We start from the raw sequence: 16611 nt of genomic DNA, 5'->3' as shown, positions 1-16611 counted from the left end.
TCTTCTTTCTTTGTCATTCTTAAATTCCCTTGGTGTTGTGTACCTTTTTTTCAGTCTCGATTGCGGTGCTCTTTTTTACATTATACACGCATCAATAAAAATGTTGAAACAAAAATTTAAATATTATATTACTTTTACATAAAGCAGAATTCGGGACAATTATTTTGAAGAAATGGCAAAAGACTGTTGAAACTGACCATTGACCTCTGTCTATCTTATATATTTATTTACTCTTTCCTATGCTGTTTTTATGTAGCTTTCTCTGATGCCTTTGAAATCATACTTGTAAATGTTAAAAATTAAATGAACCAAACTTAAACACCAGAGTAATTTAAGCTACAAACTTTAATGTACAACATTATTCACATGCATAAGTTATGTACAACGGCTATTTACAAATACATATATACATTATATAATTAATTATTTTACTTAGTGCAAACAGTTCAGTGATGTGGCCTTTAACTGCTTCCCCACATATGTTTTCTGTCGTGTCTTTCACTTGATTTCACGACAGGGAAGAAAATAACAAAGAAATAATTTAATTTGTTGCCGCCTTCTTTTTTTTTCATTTTAATTGCATCTTTCTACAAAAAAATATCTTATGAGCTCACAAATAATTTATGTAGGCTACACTTGTATGTACAGTAGGCCCAAGCCTAATAAAAAAATATGTATCAAGTCAAACCACAAGCATGTATTAATGTTAAAGGGAAGATGAGGTTATACTAAAGTTTGCTAGTTATTCGCTTCAGTTTCACACATTCAGTTTCACACATTCAGTTTCTTTGTAGAGAGCCAACCACAGCAGGGGTTCCTACCCCATCAATGCAAATCAAATCATACAAGTCTTCTGAAGTGGGAGGGTAAAGTAAATTAAAGAGGTCTTATCCATTATAGTCTCAGCCCTATAAAGCAGCCATGGCAGACAAGATCTCAAACAGTTTTGGCTAAAAATATCAAACTAAAACATAAATGGGTCTGAAAGGACATTTTTCCAAATTTCTGTTTCTACTTCTTGCTAACTAACATTGCATCATAGACACATGAATGCATTCAACCCAGTGGTGTGTGTGTGTATGTGTGTATGTAAGTGTGTGCAAGGTACAGGTCTGACCTGACCTACTGGAAAGATAACTATACATGTATATTCCTTTTCTTACTTTATGTTAATGCTGTAGGTGTAATCGTTTAAATCTTTTTTTAAGTAAAATGACCCAAAAATTCAGTTGTTGCAACTTGTCAAATGTGATTATTGAATATCATATGCTGTTTATTTTACTCTTCTATGATAGGAAACTGAATATATTTGGGTTTTGGACTGTTGGTTGGACAGAAAAAGCCATTTGAACTTGACAACTTTGGCTGTGGGAAATTATGATTGATGTTTCGCTCTTCTCTTATATTTTATAGACCAAACGATTAATGAAGAAGATAATCTTTGGTTGCAGCGCTAACGGAATACATCCTTTTTCACAAACTAGGTCATCAACATCATCGCCATACATTCGCGACATTACAGAAACATTAGCTTTACATATCAAAATATTCTATTTTTAAAATAGAGGTAGATGCAGTACAATTATGAGGCATAAAGTGCGACTCCTCTTAGTGTGTGCGTGCGTGTGTGTGTTTGTGTGCGTGTGCGTGTGTGTGTGTGCATATGCTTGTTTGTGTTATAGCAGGGTGATTTCACTTGGTGGCAAAGTGAGTCTCTTTTCTCTGACTGACAACATGTTCTCCATGTGCATGGCGATGACTCGGCACAGCTCCAGGCCCTGGAAAACACACACACAGAAGATCGATTGCGTTAATGCGTTGAAGAAATTATTGGCGTTTAAACAAATTTCCGTGAACGCGTTATTATCGCGTTAACTCTGACAGCCCTAGTTGCAACTGCAGCTCTCTTTCACACACACACACCTGCTCCAGCTGTAGCTGTGTGATGCGCTGGTTGAGCAGGTCTCCTATCATGATCTCCACATATGGATAACTGGAGCCTGAAGTTGGTCTCTGGGTGCGAGTTGACTGGACCTCCTTCAGAGGGAAACGCACCATGGCCTCCTGATTACACAAACCAGATATATGTATGAATGCACACACAAACAGTAAAGAAACACTTATAAACACAGATATGCACACATATTAAATGTCAAAACATGTAGACTACATAAGCAGACAGCAAACACAATAACCAACAGAGGGAGCCAAATGCTTTGTTTTGAAATCATTTTTTCATTTTCATTTTTTTGCAGTAGTATGCTTTTAAGGCGATGTTAAATGAGTATTCCTTCAAATTCATACTGTTACACAGACTCAGTTTCCCGCTACCATATTTTGACAGCTGGTCCTGGAATGTGAAGCATGCAACATTACACAGACTGGATCGGTGTATGAGTGGATGATTTTTCATGTGTGATTGTGAGCGTGTGTCTGAGACATACATGAGTGTCCTTGTTAAGAAAGTGCAGTCCATTCAGATTTACGGCCAGGATGCACGGGGCGTGGATGGTGGCGGAGCTACAGCTCTGGATGTAAAAGAAGGAGGAGCCGAACATGGGGAAGGCACTGACCAGACCTGGGCAAAAACACAGGAAGGGTCACTTTTAATATGGCAGCTTGGAACAATTATTACTTTCTAATGCAACTTTCTAATATCAACTTTGCTGCGCTGTTAATAACTAAAAACAATTCCACTACAAATTCAAGGACATGGAGGGAGTTTGGGTGGAAAAATGTAACCTGCTACCTTATAACCCCTAAAATAAAGAGTAAGCAAACTGGTTCACAACAATCATGCTGGCGGTTATGAGGGAATAGAGAGGCAAACCACTCATTTTGGGAAAATGTGCATGTTACAATTAAAGGTATTTTGGGATATGCAATACCTAAGGAATACAAAGTTATGTACCTGGGGAATATAAAGGATTGTCATTGATAACGATAGATATTTAACCAGGATATTATTGATCACAAGTAAGAAGTACTTAAGTAAGAAGGCAATGACAAGAAACTGCTATAAAACTGAACCCCCTACTATAACACAAGAGAGATTTATACTTTGGAAAAAAATGACTCTCCAGCTTAGAGTGAGAGAAATTGTTTTTGGTAGTACAGTAAATGGAAGAAATGGATGATTTATGAGACAGTGGAAAATGCTTATGGACTAACTTATGAATAAATTACAAGATACTGGAGTTGTTAACACCCTTCTTTGATAATGGACACTTTTAACCATGACTGTTCTGTTTGTTTTTTGTTTATTTTCTTCATTGTGTTTTCTTTTTCTATTTTTCTGATTGTAAAAAAGATATAAGTTAACATACACAGTACTTTTGGTTGTATGCACAAACAAAAACTCAATAAATATTAACATTTAAAAAAAAAAAACTAAAAACAATTATTTAGGATTACATTTTTTGTCTTTTTGTTAATTATTCTGAGGCAGGTGTTTTTAATCAAATATTCTTGCTCAGCTAGATTTTAGAGAGAATATAATTATAATAATATAATAAATGGTTATTTGATTATGTGGAATTGAAGAATAATATAGGCGTCTATGGAACACACTGTAAGTCTCTTTCAGAAATACACACTCACACAGAGCGGTGGTCTTACCAAGGAACTGTGCACGAGCCTGGTTCGGGTTTAAGGGCTGGACCTGCTGCATGTGTTGAGTTGCCATATTCAGCCAGAGCTGTGAACCCTGTTTGCTGTAGAACTGTGGGGGAACGCACTCCTGCACCTCACGGCTAAAAACACACACACACACACGCACAAAAAGCAAACCAATGATACCTCAGAGCAGGGTTACTATTGTAAACTAAAACTGAAACCAAAACGAAAATAAGCAGTGAAAAATATTTTCAGTAAACTAAAACTAAATAAAAACGTGATCTTTAAAGGACCAATATGTAATATATTTACTGTAATAAATCATAAAATGACCATGATATGTCATCAGGGATTAAGGAAACATGCTGAATTGAAATACTGGCTTCTCCTACAACAATGCTACAGCCAGTATGTTCTCCTTTTGAAAGTCTGTTTTTGTGATCCCGTCCACTGCCCATTTCTACACCCCGTTGCCACATCACAACAAACTGGCGTTCAAAATGGAGGTGATGAAAATGCATGTCAATTGAAAAATGGAGCGTGAGATGTGAAATGAAAAAGGGAGTGATTTGATTCATTTAAAGCTCAATTGACTAAAAGAGTTGTGATATGATGCAAACAGAGCCATGTTTCATCATTTTCACTACATTCATCATTCATCATGTTACTTCCACCCTTGAGTCCACTTTCCTTAAATGATAAATGGCAATTTTGTATTGAATGATGAAACATGGCTCTGTTTTCATCATATCACGACTGTTTTAGTCAAATCAGCTTTAAAGTAATCAAATCACTTGATAATTTATCACTCCATTTTTCATTTCACATCACTTCACATGCATTTTCATCACCTCCATTTCTATCAGTTAATTTTTGTTACTTCCACCCCTCATACTTCCCCATTTCAAACGCTAGCTGTCAGTCCTATATATTGTTCCTTTAACAAAAACAAAAACTAAACTGAAACGATACTGTCTCGTTGAAAAGCTAAGAAAAAAGAAAAAAGAAAAATGAAAGCAAATTAATTTCAGCTTTAGTTTTTTAGCCCTCATATATCACTACCGAAAAAAGGAGACAGCATGAATTTCCGTGAACTCTCGTGACCTTGAACCACAGAAACTGATCGCATTTGACATTCCAGCAGATGGCGCCATGCCACCATTGCTTCTCATCGGACACTTAAGTAATATAAAGATTAAACATTACCCACAGCTCTTCAACCATGTATTTTGTATGTATGGCTACATACTTCTCAGACATTATACCTGGAAACTAAAACTAAATATATAAAAACTAAAACTGGCAAACACACTCTAAAAATTAACTGAAACTAAACTACTAAACTATTATAACCTTGCCTCAGAGGCAGCAGTTTTATATTATACATGTGCAAGTGTGTTTGCAAACTTGTGAGGATGCATTGTGAATATCATATACTGTATGCATGTGCGGGATCATGTTTTTTGGGTGTTCGTAAGCATTTGTGTATGTTTGTCTATGGAGGTTCAGCTGCGTGAAACTGAATGGAAAGACCACGACACTAACACTGCTAGTTAGGGCAAGTATGTGTATGCCTATGTATACTGTATTTACAGGGTGGGCAGGTAGATGGTGTCCTTGGCACGGTGCTGTAGGGCAGCCAGTCTGGCGATCTGCTGCATATGCGGGTCACTGGCCTTACCCTGAGGAACCACACTCAGCAAGGCCTTCAGGTAGTCTGGCAACACCTTGAAGAGAGACACAGAGAGTTACGTTTTGTTAGTGTTTACTTTACTGTATGTCACTGCTCATTTTGTGACAGGAAATTTAAAATGTTCTGCGCTAGTTGAAGTGAGTCTGCTGTCACACAAACGCCAAAGCTATAAATGACGTCGGCTGATGGTCAAGCAAACCGCACAGGGACGTGGACAGCAATTCTGTAATGGGGACTACAAAGGTAATATCTACTGTATGTGATAGTGTGAATCGTTTCCTAAACTGTTAGAACCCTGTGGATTAACTACAGTAGAAACAGGACACCAGCTTCATTTCATACAGTAGATCTCTACCTGGTTATAGTGCATGGTGACATAGAGTTCGTTGTCAAGTTTGAGAGCCAGACTCCATATGACTCTCCTGAACCACAGACTGTAGTTGGTGTCCACTGGCTCTGCCTCTGTAGCGATGTCCAGGATGTACTCGCGCTTGTTCAGGGGACGCACATTCTGACCTACACAGACACACACTTCATATTTATTATCTGTTTATCTATAGTGTATTAATGTATGTCCAGAGTGTTTGCATTGTACAGTAGGTCTTCACTATGACGTGCTTGTTACCTTTGTGTGTGACCAAAAAGATGGCATATTCATCCAAAGCCTCCACCCTGTGTAGTCCCATCTCATAGCAAAGCTCCTCGATGACATCCAATGCCACCTGAAATAAAGAAATCATTCACAATTCAGCAATGTTACCGTCATGTTGACCCACGAATGCAGCATCTGAATCGATCAAATATCATTTTTGTGTGTGTGTGCGCCACCCACAGAGCACGTCTTGATTTTCAAATGCCGTTCGATCCCACCTGGCAGCAGGAACAGCTGTCTCTTGGAGCTCCGCCCAGCCTGCACGCAAACAACCAATCACAGGGAAACGTCATACGAGTTAACGCCAGCGTGGAGTGTACAGCTGTTACTGAGAGCAGCTGCTAAACACACTCACATTTAAACATGGCAGATGCCTCAAGTATCAATACTACTATAGTTGAATTAGTGTAACATAGTTAATCAAGTTTACAAATCCTAAAATTTTAAGAATCATGCCTAATTCGTATTTAATATAGATTGACTATATCACCATGGTTTACCAACTAAAAGCTCAAAAGACAAAGACAAGTAAGCTGTAATAAGATCTCCTGAATTATGAATACATTTTATTTTTCTATCAAATATGCCAACACTTCATTACAATACAAAATTGTAAAAGTTTTACGGTATAAGTTATCATAATTTAGTGGATATATTGATAAAACAATAAATATGTATTGTAATTTTGGATGCATTCAGAGGAACATATCTATTATATTTAACAAAGTATTCCATCACACAGCAATTATTACATTAAAGGGGAACACCACCTAAATCAATAATTCCAGTATGTTATTTCCATGGCCTAGTAAAGTTTAATTAATATTTGTGAACATGAGCTCCTCTCTCTCAAAGCCAAAAACCAGAGAAGTAAGTCTCAAACTTGTGATGTCATACAGTATTAAGTGTGGAGCTGCTCCATAGACAATAACTGGGAGACGGATTTTGTTTGTTTTCTTTTTTTATACCCAATTGAGCTTTATTCTATTGTAGTGTTGTCAGTTGTGAAACAGAAAATGTTCCCATATACCCAGATAATTCCCCTGGGTGCTCTCAGTGTCATCTATAACATCTCTCCCCATTCATTGTCTGTGGAGCAGCTCCACACTTTATGCCCTATGACATCACACGTTTGAGTTTTAGCGCTCTAGTTTTTGGATTTGGGAGAGAGTTGTTCTTGTTTATTAATATTCTTTTGACTGTCTTAGACCATAGGAATAACATATGAATTTTGAAAACAGGCCTAGTTCCCCTTTAATTCCTTTCATCATTTGCCTTGTGGTTTGGTTTGGTGCATATTTTAACACTTTAAACAAGTTTCAATCCACATAAGAAGACTGCATGTCTGAATTAGAAACTTACCAGCATAGCTTTGAGTTCCATGCTGTTGGGATACTGTATGCGTCCACCATATTGAAAAGTCCTCCTCAGATTCTGCTCACATGCCTTGGCAATACCTGTCAATTAAGAGCAACAGATCAATAATAACTAATAATATCAGTCTGGTAGTGATGGATTTATGAGTGTGATGTGTGAGGTTGTTGATGGGCTGTGGCCTCTTTTCCTTGGATGGATGGATGGCAGGATTGTCTACCTTGGTACTGCATCCCGGGGCTGTCGCAGGCTTCCTGCAGGAACTTCAACAGAAATGGCTTCATAACATCGGAGCAGCGATAGAAAGCTGTCAGGATGTACAACAGCCTCCATCCTCTCTGACAACTGTCCCTACACAAAATATACACACAACTGCAAATTAAAGCCTCTCCGTGGCAACGCTAGAAGTCCTCAGTCAGCAGGTGATGTAAAATGTAGAAGAGACTTACGGTTTGGAGCTCGTGTTGGTGGTAACTTGCTTCATCACCTGGCAGAAGGCTTCGTCCTTTATCAGGCCATGATCGGCACTCAACTAAATTTATGAGGACATGCATTAATATGAAGACAATAGACCATTTTACAGTTGTAAACATAAACATACCAAATGTTTCCCTGTTGCAGCAAATGGTTACGTCCAAAATTCCAGACTAACATGCTATTTAGTACGCTAAAACAGTATGTAAGGTCTTTTTGTATGACAAAACCTTAGTATGAAACCAATAGTAGGGGTGTAACGATACATGGATCTGGATCGATATATCGATTTAATGATCAGCGTCCCAATATCATCGATGCAAAGTGAAAACATCAGTACTTATCATCATCTTTAAGATATGCCTTTATTTTGAAACTCCTGTGGCATATCTGCATTTCCGTCCCTCCTTCCCAGTAATAAAATGGTCAAATCATATTTAAGTTATGTTGTGTGAGTTGATAAAAATGTAACTGATGGTGTTAAAAAGACATATGATATCGTCTCACATCGATCGCAGGCCCCTGAATCGAATCAAATCGTTTCATGGCAGATTTTGTAGGATAGTAGGTCCAAAGAAATGATATTATATCGTATTGTGCTGAAACCATGTGATTTACACCCCTAACAGATAGTACAATTGCATACTTTTTCCGGTGAAATATTACAGAATGCAAATGCTGGACACTACGGCGGCATAAATACCCCACAATGCAATGCGGTAGTGACAACAACGTTCATAACAGACAATGTCGGACAACTCTGTAACATCAATAACACTTATATTTATGTATAAGTTTAAGATTTCACTTTGCTACGCGTAATATATTTTATAATTAGTTCAGCCTTTATGATTCTCACAAATCATTGTTTGATCACATGAGGTTGGTACAGGTTACCATGGTTACGCGTCTCAGGAAGTGACGACGTAAATTACTGCTCAGTGCGTCTGAAAAGATACATACTACTGTTTATTCACACAAAAGTATGTTGAGCGATAGTACACATATTGGGTACGTCGTGCATAGTATGCGATTTCGGACGCAGCCAATGACAGGAAGTAAACATAGACCCCAGCTGTTGCCTAGCAATGCAATTCTGTTGAAACAGTCTATAGTGTTGACGTTTTCCTTCTATTTGACCTAAATACATCATGTGTAAGTCAGCCTCTCTCTTTATCATCTTATTATTTTATAAGCCAATCAAATATGCAAGAGAGTGTGTTTATGTGTTTGTCTGTGTACCTTCAGTATGGTGGTGACCAGGTCCTGTTCAGTCTGACCTTTCAGTGGGAAGTCTCCCATGAACTTCATTATGGCTAGATGAAAAAAAACATCAGTCAACATGGAAACAAATAATCTCATAAAACAGAAGAAAGAGGAAGTCTCTATTTCCTTTCTACTTTTCTTCTTCTTTGTATGTGCAATAATGTATTGCTGTGTCTTTGGCTACGTATTGTTTTAAGTTGACTGCAGCTGTGTGTAGCACTATTGCCCAAGAAAAATGTCTCCTTGGGGACAATAATATATATTTTATCTTATCTTTCCCTCCATCTCTCCCTCTTTCAAAGACCCAATCAGATCTGAAAACCTGTTTTTCTCTACGACAGCAAACTATAAATTCTCTACCTTCCTCTTCTACCTCCTATGTACAGTATATCCGTATATCCATCCCTCCTTTCCTTACTCTCCTCTCACCTATGAAGATGTCAGCAGCCACTCTATTCATCCCGCTGTCGGAGAAGTCGATCAGAGACTCCTGGATCGGAGACTGGAGAGAAAAAACACATAACAATCTAACATATGCAAGAATACAAAGACATTATTTAAATAATTATGCTTTTCAGCAAACTCAGCTGCTTTACCTTGGAGAATTTGACCATGTCAACAGGGTCCCTGCCCTCCTTCCCCTTTTTGGCTTTCTGATCACTGTGGGCAAAATACAGGCAGCATTTATGAACAGTGTGTTTATGCATTTAATTTGTCACAGGGGGAACCAATTTGAGCTGTAGTCTTTTGAACTGAGGACATTTTGACACGTTATTTTGGCAGCATGTTGTGTGTCTGACCCTTTGTTCCTCTGCGCCTCTCTGAAATACTTCTTGGCAAACTCAGTCATGTAGTACTGGCCACTGTGCAGAGGCAGATCGTCCAGTTCACCGCTCAGTGCGTCCCCATACATCTCATTTACTACCTGATAGACACACACACAGCAATAAAAAGCTAAGCAGCAGTGCCACTTAAAGGAACACCAAAGATATAATTATCTACAGAATATTTCTATTTCTGCTAAACCAAAATATTTCAACATATACTGTATAAACAGCAGCGTGTACCATAATATAGGGGTATTATTCATGTTGAAATCTTAAAGTTATTCTGGCTGTGAGCACGCTGTTCAGACTTTTGAATTTTTTCCTGATATAATGCGGTAGCTGAAAATAAACACCAAGCTTCTTTGTTGGGCAGTAGTGCAGAAAAATGCTGCTGTAATATGAGTAAACAACTTCCTGGTGTGCACCTCTGTGGAGAGGTCAAGCTCGTGGGCAGCTACTGCCGAGCCCATCGCCACGGCGATAGCAGCAGATGCAGCGACTCGTCCCTGTCTGTCTCGAGGCTCCAAGCGCTCAGCGGGGAGAACCAGGAAGTCCGGAGCAGCCACGGGGCGGACATACTCGCTGGGAAACACTCCCGATTTCCCGTACACAGCCCCGAACCGCCAGCCTGTACACACACACACAAACACACACACACACACACACACACACACACACACACACACACACACACACACACACAAATCAGAAGGTATACAGAGAGGTTCATATGCAAAAACCCAAGGTGGGGTCTTCAAATGTCCAACCAACAGAATAAAACCTCATTCACTTTATGTTTTTCAGCTTTTAAGGCAAAGAAAGGTAGCAAATCCTCAGTTAAGGGAAGACACCTCAGGTCAACAGGGTAAACAGTTTAACTATAGATATCACCATCAAAGACAATTATTTTTTTGTATTACAAGCTTTCTGAAATGTTATGTTTAAATATGCAAATGAGGCATTATCTTATCAAATATGTGTCCAGAACAGAAAAATCTGAACATTGGATAAAGCCAGGTATATCTATTAGGGTCAAAGGTTTTTACAGGGGTAATTTTCGATATCTTACCATATCACTCCACTGTCAACAGCCATAAAAAAAAAAATGTCACCATGTTTTTAGGAATAAAATGTTCTCTAAATCAGGCTATGAATGATATATGAACAAACCCCTCTGTAAAATCCTTTAGAATATCGACAGTTTGGTACATAAGTGCTACTGAAGTGGAGATTTCTGGCTCGGAGTCTGAGAAAAAATTTAAATTACACACATTTTGCAAGACAGGTGAAGAGGGTAAAACATTTTAACTAATAGATATCACCATGAAACTTCCCCAGTTAATTACTTATATTAAGACAATTAGACAAAGTAGTAAAATAAACAACTAAATGTGTATTTTGGATGTTTTCTTTCCACTAGTCTGAAAAATAGCAAAATAGCCCAAAATCTCAAAAATGACCAGCACATGAAAAACTATTTCGTTGCCTGGGGTGTCTCCCTTCAAATCAATGAAATAAAAAAAAGGCAGGAACATGGATGTTAAGGCTCTATTAAGAAAAATCTAACCCAAAGCAACCAGCAAAAAGAAAACGGCAAAGCAAAAACACAACAGATCCCAGCAAGCTGCCAAACCCACCAAAGTCAGGAGTGTCTCTCTTTAGCTCCTCCAGAAGCATGACCTTCTTCCTCACTATGCAGCCGTAATGTTTGCCTGAACACACACATACAAGCGCACATAGACGTGACAGACATGAAGCACAGAGAAGCAGAGACATACTGTATATGGCTCACAGAGGCAGAAAGCAGGTCTACAAACGTATCAATGTGCCAGTCCTCGGTGCGTGAGTGTTTTGCGTCTCACCGGCCTCCAGCCCGTCCATCTGCTGCAGTCTGATAATGTCTCCTTTGTGGAAGCTGAGCAGAGACCTGTCCTCAGTGATGTAGTTCCTCACCGCCACCACGTACTCTGAGTCCTGACATGAGACGTGACATGTTGACATAGACATGCTGCAATATTATCACATTCCTCTGTATCTGCATGATGTATAATTCATATTCAGACACACGCTCACACACAGACGCCCTCTGACCTTCTTAAGCTCTGTGAGGAAGTAGTCGATCATGTGTTTGACCTGCGGGGCCTTGGCCGAGAACAGGATCAGCTTCTCGTTGGTCAGGTTGAACTCCAGCATGTTCTTAGACGGAATCGAGACGAACAGGATGTCCGAGTAGCTGCGCAGGAAGTGATGTGCAAAAAACAGGAAGTCAACATAAAGTTACAGAGAAAGAAAGAAGGGTCTCGGGTCAAATCATCGGGGCACTTGACACAGACAGTTTAAAATGGTCACTTGACTAACTGGTGTGTTATTTGAATTAAGGAGAGCACAATCACATTTAGACAACTTTCAATAGCCAGTTTCACCTCTTCTCATGTCTTTTTTTGAAAGTGGGTTTTCCAACACTAAGACAGGAAGGCTTGAAAAGGTGGAAATATTGTCTGATATCGTACACACACTGTGGTCATGTGTTTGCACCAGTGGGCTACTCCTTGGTCTGAAAAGTGAAGCCAATGCTGAAGTGCCTTAAACTTGCATTCTTTCTAACAGCCAGCAGGGGGCGACTCCTCTGGTTGCAAAAAGAAGTCTGATTGTATAGAAGTCTATGAGAAAATGAGCCAACTCCTTACTTGATTTATTACCTCAGTAAACATTGTAAACATGAGTTTATGATCTCAATCGCTAGTTTCAAGTCTTCTTCAATACAGCACGATGTTCATTTAGTAAATTATGGTCCCATTTAGAGTCAAATAGACCATAAAGCAGGGGATGCTTCAGGGCGTGGCTCCGTGTTTTCGTCTTACAACTTTAGCCCTTTCACAGTGTGTTTTCAGTTCATGAAAGTTAATTATAACCTTTTTGGTCGCCTAAAAATGTCTTATTCAGCGTTCGTTGTACTTAGCTCCACCCTCTTGTGTCACTTCTGGTTGCAAAAAACAATATGGCGACTGCCAAAATGACGAACTCAAGGCTTTCATACTGCAGTCCACAAAGCAATGGGTGACATCACGGTGACTACGTCCACTTCTTCTATACAGTCTATGGTTTGTACGGTCTATGAGGCTCACCTGTAAAGCCTCAGCACTCTGAAGTAGTCTGAAGCAGCAGAGCTACTCCTCACCATCTTCAGCAGCTTGATGCCTTTATGAGACACAGACAGCACCTGCACTCCTGTCCCCACACTGCCCTGGAACACACACACCACGCACACACATACAAACACTTACATAAAAATGGTCAAGTAAGAACAAGTGAAGGTTGAGGGCTGCTTTTAGTTTACCATATTCAGAGTGGGAATTGCTGCACTTCTCAGTTTGACTAACATATGCCAAGAAAGAGAAAAGAACTCACAGAAGCGGGGAAGAGACGGGAGAAGTATATCTCCCACAAGTCTCTGGCCATGGCGACGACTTTCTTCTTCACGTTCTCATCATGCGTTCCTGACGCCTGATCCACCTTGTTCTCAGCTGTCAAAGACACAAAGTTTAAGTTATCAAATCCAGAGTGTGAAGTGTTGTCAAGTCTTTCACATACTGTAAATGTAGAAAAGTATACTGTCCATGGTCTATGAGCCATTATACTACAGAGTAAAGTGATTTAGGGATATGTGATTTTTTTCATACCAAATAAATGCTTCATCTTCTGTCTCTCCTCCTGAGTGATACGGATGCAGGCCTCAGAGAAGGTGTCATGTAAAACCTGCAGGACACATTCAGGAATAAGAATCTCCTAAAGTGGAAATCATTTTGAGATAATTTATTCCGGATGTGAATAAGTATTAGTATTAAAGGAACTGTGTGTAACAATTAGGGGGATGTATTGTCAGAAATGGAATATAATAATAAAATAAATAATAAGAAGAAAGAGAAATAAGAAATAATAAAAAAGCCAAAATTATAAAGTACCTAAAAGTGTATTATTTGATGTATTCTTTTACAATAAGATAATGCTAGAATCTATGGCTAATGATTACCATCTTAACTATTGGCATAATCACCATTAACTAGACTCTGCCATAATGCAAAACTAAACCGGAATGAAGAAATTACCTTAATACAAAATAAATGTAGAAACAAAGTAATGAATACATAAATCAACCTGTCTGAAGATCAGGTCCAGAACCAGCGGACTGTTGAACGTCTCTTTAGGATAGAAAACCTGTAAACAGACAAAGATCAACAAAGGAAAAAAATCGTTTGGTATCAAATCATAAACGTGATGAAATTAAAGCATTGTAATGTTGTTAAATGTTCAGCACAAGTAGATATATGAAGAGTATACATTAGTGCTCATTTTGCTAGCTATTTTTTTTTGTTTAGTCTTAGTCTTGCGTCAAATGTCCTTGTTAGTTTGTATCATATTTAGCCTCATCCTGTTTTTTTAGATGAGTTTTAGTTGACTAAAAGTCTGGGCATTTTAGTCTTATCTTAGTTTAAGAAAATGGTAACTTTTTTAATATAGTTTTAGCCAGTGAAAACTGTTGACATTTTAGTCATCAGATTATATTAAACTATTCAGTCAATCTAGCCAAAATATCACCTCGCTACTTTCTCCCAAGCCCTGTTGTTGTCCTTGTTAACTTTGTTTTATGTGTTGTTACTTTATTGCGTGGTACTCCGAGTCCTTCTGACTGTGCTCATTATGTAGTCCTGATACAAAATAGTCTATAATATTTAGTCTCCTCTTTTTTGTCAGCGGAAATGAAAGACATTTTGTAAAGTTTTTTATTTTTTAAACTGCATTTTAGTCTAGTCAACATTGCATGTTGATATAGTCACAGTTGGTGTTTAATGAAGTTGGTGCTGTCTCTTCATTGCCTCGTCTTACTCATGGAAAAAAAGGTTGTCAACGAAACACATTTGGACGGAACTAACACTGCTATACATGTTTTTACAGAGTGTCTCAGCGTGCCATTTGTTGTAAAGTTCAATTTCAGGGCAGTATGGATTATTAATTTCCTTTTATATTTATGGGTTTGTGTGTGCTCATGAAACACACCTCTTTCCTCATGTAGAGTTTCCAGGGGACGTTGGAGTATGTGTAATATTCATCACTGGTCCTGCTGTGAAGTTGCGTCTGAATGATCTCCTCCTCTACTGGCAACTCTCTAGAGACTGGAAACACACACACACACAAGGGTTTTTGACCAGGTGCTTCCCATACACTCCATTCACATGCAAGTGTGAATGGAGTGAAGAGCTTTCCGTCATTCTGCTGTTTATTACTGGGGATTGATGTCACATTAGTGTGTGAAGAGTTCACCTGGAGGAGGGGCGGGGCTTATGGTGGAGCTAGTTGGCCCCGCAGGGCGAGACTTGGTCGTCTTGGAAACCTTAAGTCCTCCCTCTTCTTTACGTAGGGAGGATTGAGGCTTCCTTTGAGTCTGAGACATAAACAAGGTCAGATTATATTATTTTAGTGTGTGTGTGTGTGTGTGTGTGTGTGTGTGTGTGTGCGTGTGTGTGCGTGCGTGCGTGTGTGTGTGTGTGTGATTCTGTAGGTGCGGAGTTGGGTTACCGGTTGTGGTGGGTTTGCCATCTGATCTTTAAGGATCTCCATAGCTTCATCATGCGGGTCTGACTTCTTTGCAAACATCTTTCCATCACCTTTCCTACGCACACACACAAACACAAACACACATAAGTAGACAGACAACACACTATCATCAGTATTAATATTTAGATTAGGAAATCATGAGCGTGTTACCTTTGTGTGGCAGGTCCAGTAGAAGTTGTTGTGTCAGCAGGTTGGTGCTGTTTGACGATGTCTTTGATGTCGTGGCTGGGATCGATGCGCTCCGTGTTACTGGCACTGGATCGGACCACGTCCTCAGGAGGGGGACCACGTGTTGGACCTGGAATGTAACTGTCTATTAGATCAAGTGCAGATGTTTAACAGTTTAATTCAACAGCTGTTGCATTCAATTTTGGAACTGGTTCCATACTGAAACACAGAACTATGTCGAAGCAAGTGGACATCCATCAGTACTAGCATTTCAATAAAAACATTATTTTTCAGACTCAAACTGGGAATGTTGTGGTTCATGGTTGGCGTCTTAACCCCTAAGACACAGGGGTCACTTTCTGTACTCAATTTTAAAATGTTCTAATTTTCAATTTGATGCAGTAGGCTTTCCAACCTCAAATCACAAAGTCACAATGCGTCAATATTGTTCTTTCCACTCCTGTTTGAGTGCTTGAGTAACTTTTATTAGATTCAGAGAACCCAGCTAGAAAAGCACGGGGCATCCTGAAGCTTCACTGTAATCACGGCATTCACTGCAAATCTGCCGACGTTAATTTGACCCTGATGGTGTGTAAAACATACTCGTTTTTCGCTGATCAGCGGCAGGCTTGTACGGCGACTCTTCACTCTCTTTGGTCTGCAAAAAAAACAGGGAGTGATACAGTTGAGTGTGCTTTTATTCCAAGACATTTATATATTTCTGATTTGCATACATGCTGACAGGTGCTCATGCATCACTACAGCACAGTGTATGTGTGTGTTTACTCACAGGGCTGGTTGTGTGAGAGCGTTGTGGCATGTGTGTGTAATGCTGTGTGGGCGGTGACTGGGGCGCCGGGGCAACAGGGGGGAAGGAGGACAACATCTGCTGCTGAATCGCAATGGCCTGCATGGTCATCTGCTGGGCC

General features: G+C 39.2%; 1 protein-coding gene across 7 annotated transcripts in view; it reads right to left on the bottom strand.

Moving 5' to 3' along the window:
- Positions 1-935: 935 nt before the first annotated feature.
- Positions 936-16611, bottom strand: part of LOC141780186 (unconventional myosin-XV-like) — a 63975-nt gene continuing 48299 nt past the window's right edge. For 5 of the 7 annotated variants that reach the window (XM_074655305.1, XM_074655311.1, XM_074655306.1 and 2 more), the window contains 29 exons: positions 16473-16610; positions 16286-16340; positions 15665-15827; positions 15476-15569; positions 15221-15341; positions 14957-15072; positions 14057-14116; positions 13582-13657; positions 13310-13425; positions 13027-13145; positions 11993-12134; positions 11764-11875; positions 11539-11613; positions 10327-10529; positions 9875-9999; positions 9671-9734; positions 9504-9576; positions 9051-9124; positions 7784-7866; positions 7555-7685; positions 7323-7417; positions 6141-6218; positions 5934-6030; positions 5664-5824; positions 5209-5342; positions 3619-3752; positions 2445-2578; positions 1924-2064; positions 936-1778 (listed from right to left, as the gene is read on the bottom strand). In XM_074655305.1, coding sequence (XP_074511406.1) covers positions 1677-1778; positions 1924-2064; positions 2445-2578; positions 3619-3752; positions 5209-5342; positions 5664-5824; positions 5934-6030; positions 6141-6218; positions 7323-7417; positions 7555-7685; positions 7784-7866; positions 9051-9124; positions 9504-9576; positions 9671-9734; positions 9875-9999; positions 10327-10529; positions 11539-11613; positions 11764-11875; positions 11993-12134; positions 13027-13145; positions 13310-13425; positions 13582-13657; positions 14057-14116; positions 14957-15072; positions 15221-15341; positions 15476-15569; positions 15665-15827; positions 16286-16340; positions 16473-16610 — 3216 coding nt within the window. In that variant the 3' untranslated portion in view covers positions 936-1676. The remainder of the gene's footprint in view (positions 1779-1923; positions 2065-2444; positions 2579-3618; positions 3753-5208; positions 5343-5663; positions 5825-5933; positions 6031-6140; positions 6219-7322; positions 7418-7554; positions 7686-7783; positions 7867-9050; positions 9125-9503; positions 9577-9670; positions 9735-9874; positions 10000-10326; positions 10530-11538; positions 11614-11763; positions 11876-11992; positions 12135-13026; positions 13146-13309; positions 13426-13581; positions 13658-14056; positions 14117-14956; positions 15073-15220; positions 15342-15475; positions 15570-15664; positions 15828-16285; positions 16341-16472; position 16611) is intronic. The other 2 variants (XM_074655307.1, XM_074655308.1) reach the window with 2 other exon arrangements.

The sequence above is a fragment of the Sebastes fasciatus genome, chromosome 13 (assembly GCF_043250625.1).
Source record: "Sebastes fasciatus isolate fSebFas1 chromosome 13, fSebFas1.pri, whole genome shotgun sequence".
Lineage (NCBI taxonomy): Eukaryota > Metazoa > Chordata > Actinopteri > Perciformes > Sebastidae > Sebastes > Sebastes fasciatus.
Note: the sequence above shows the minus strand (reverse complement) of the source record. Positions and strands in the feature narration are given on the sequence as shown.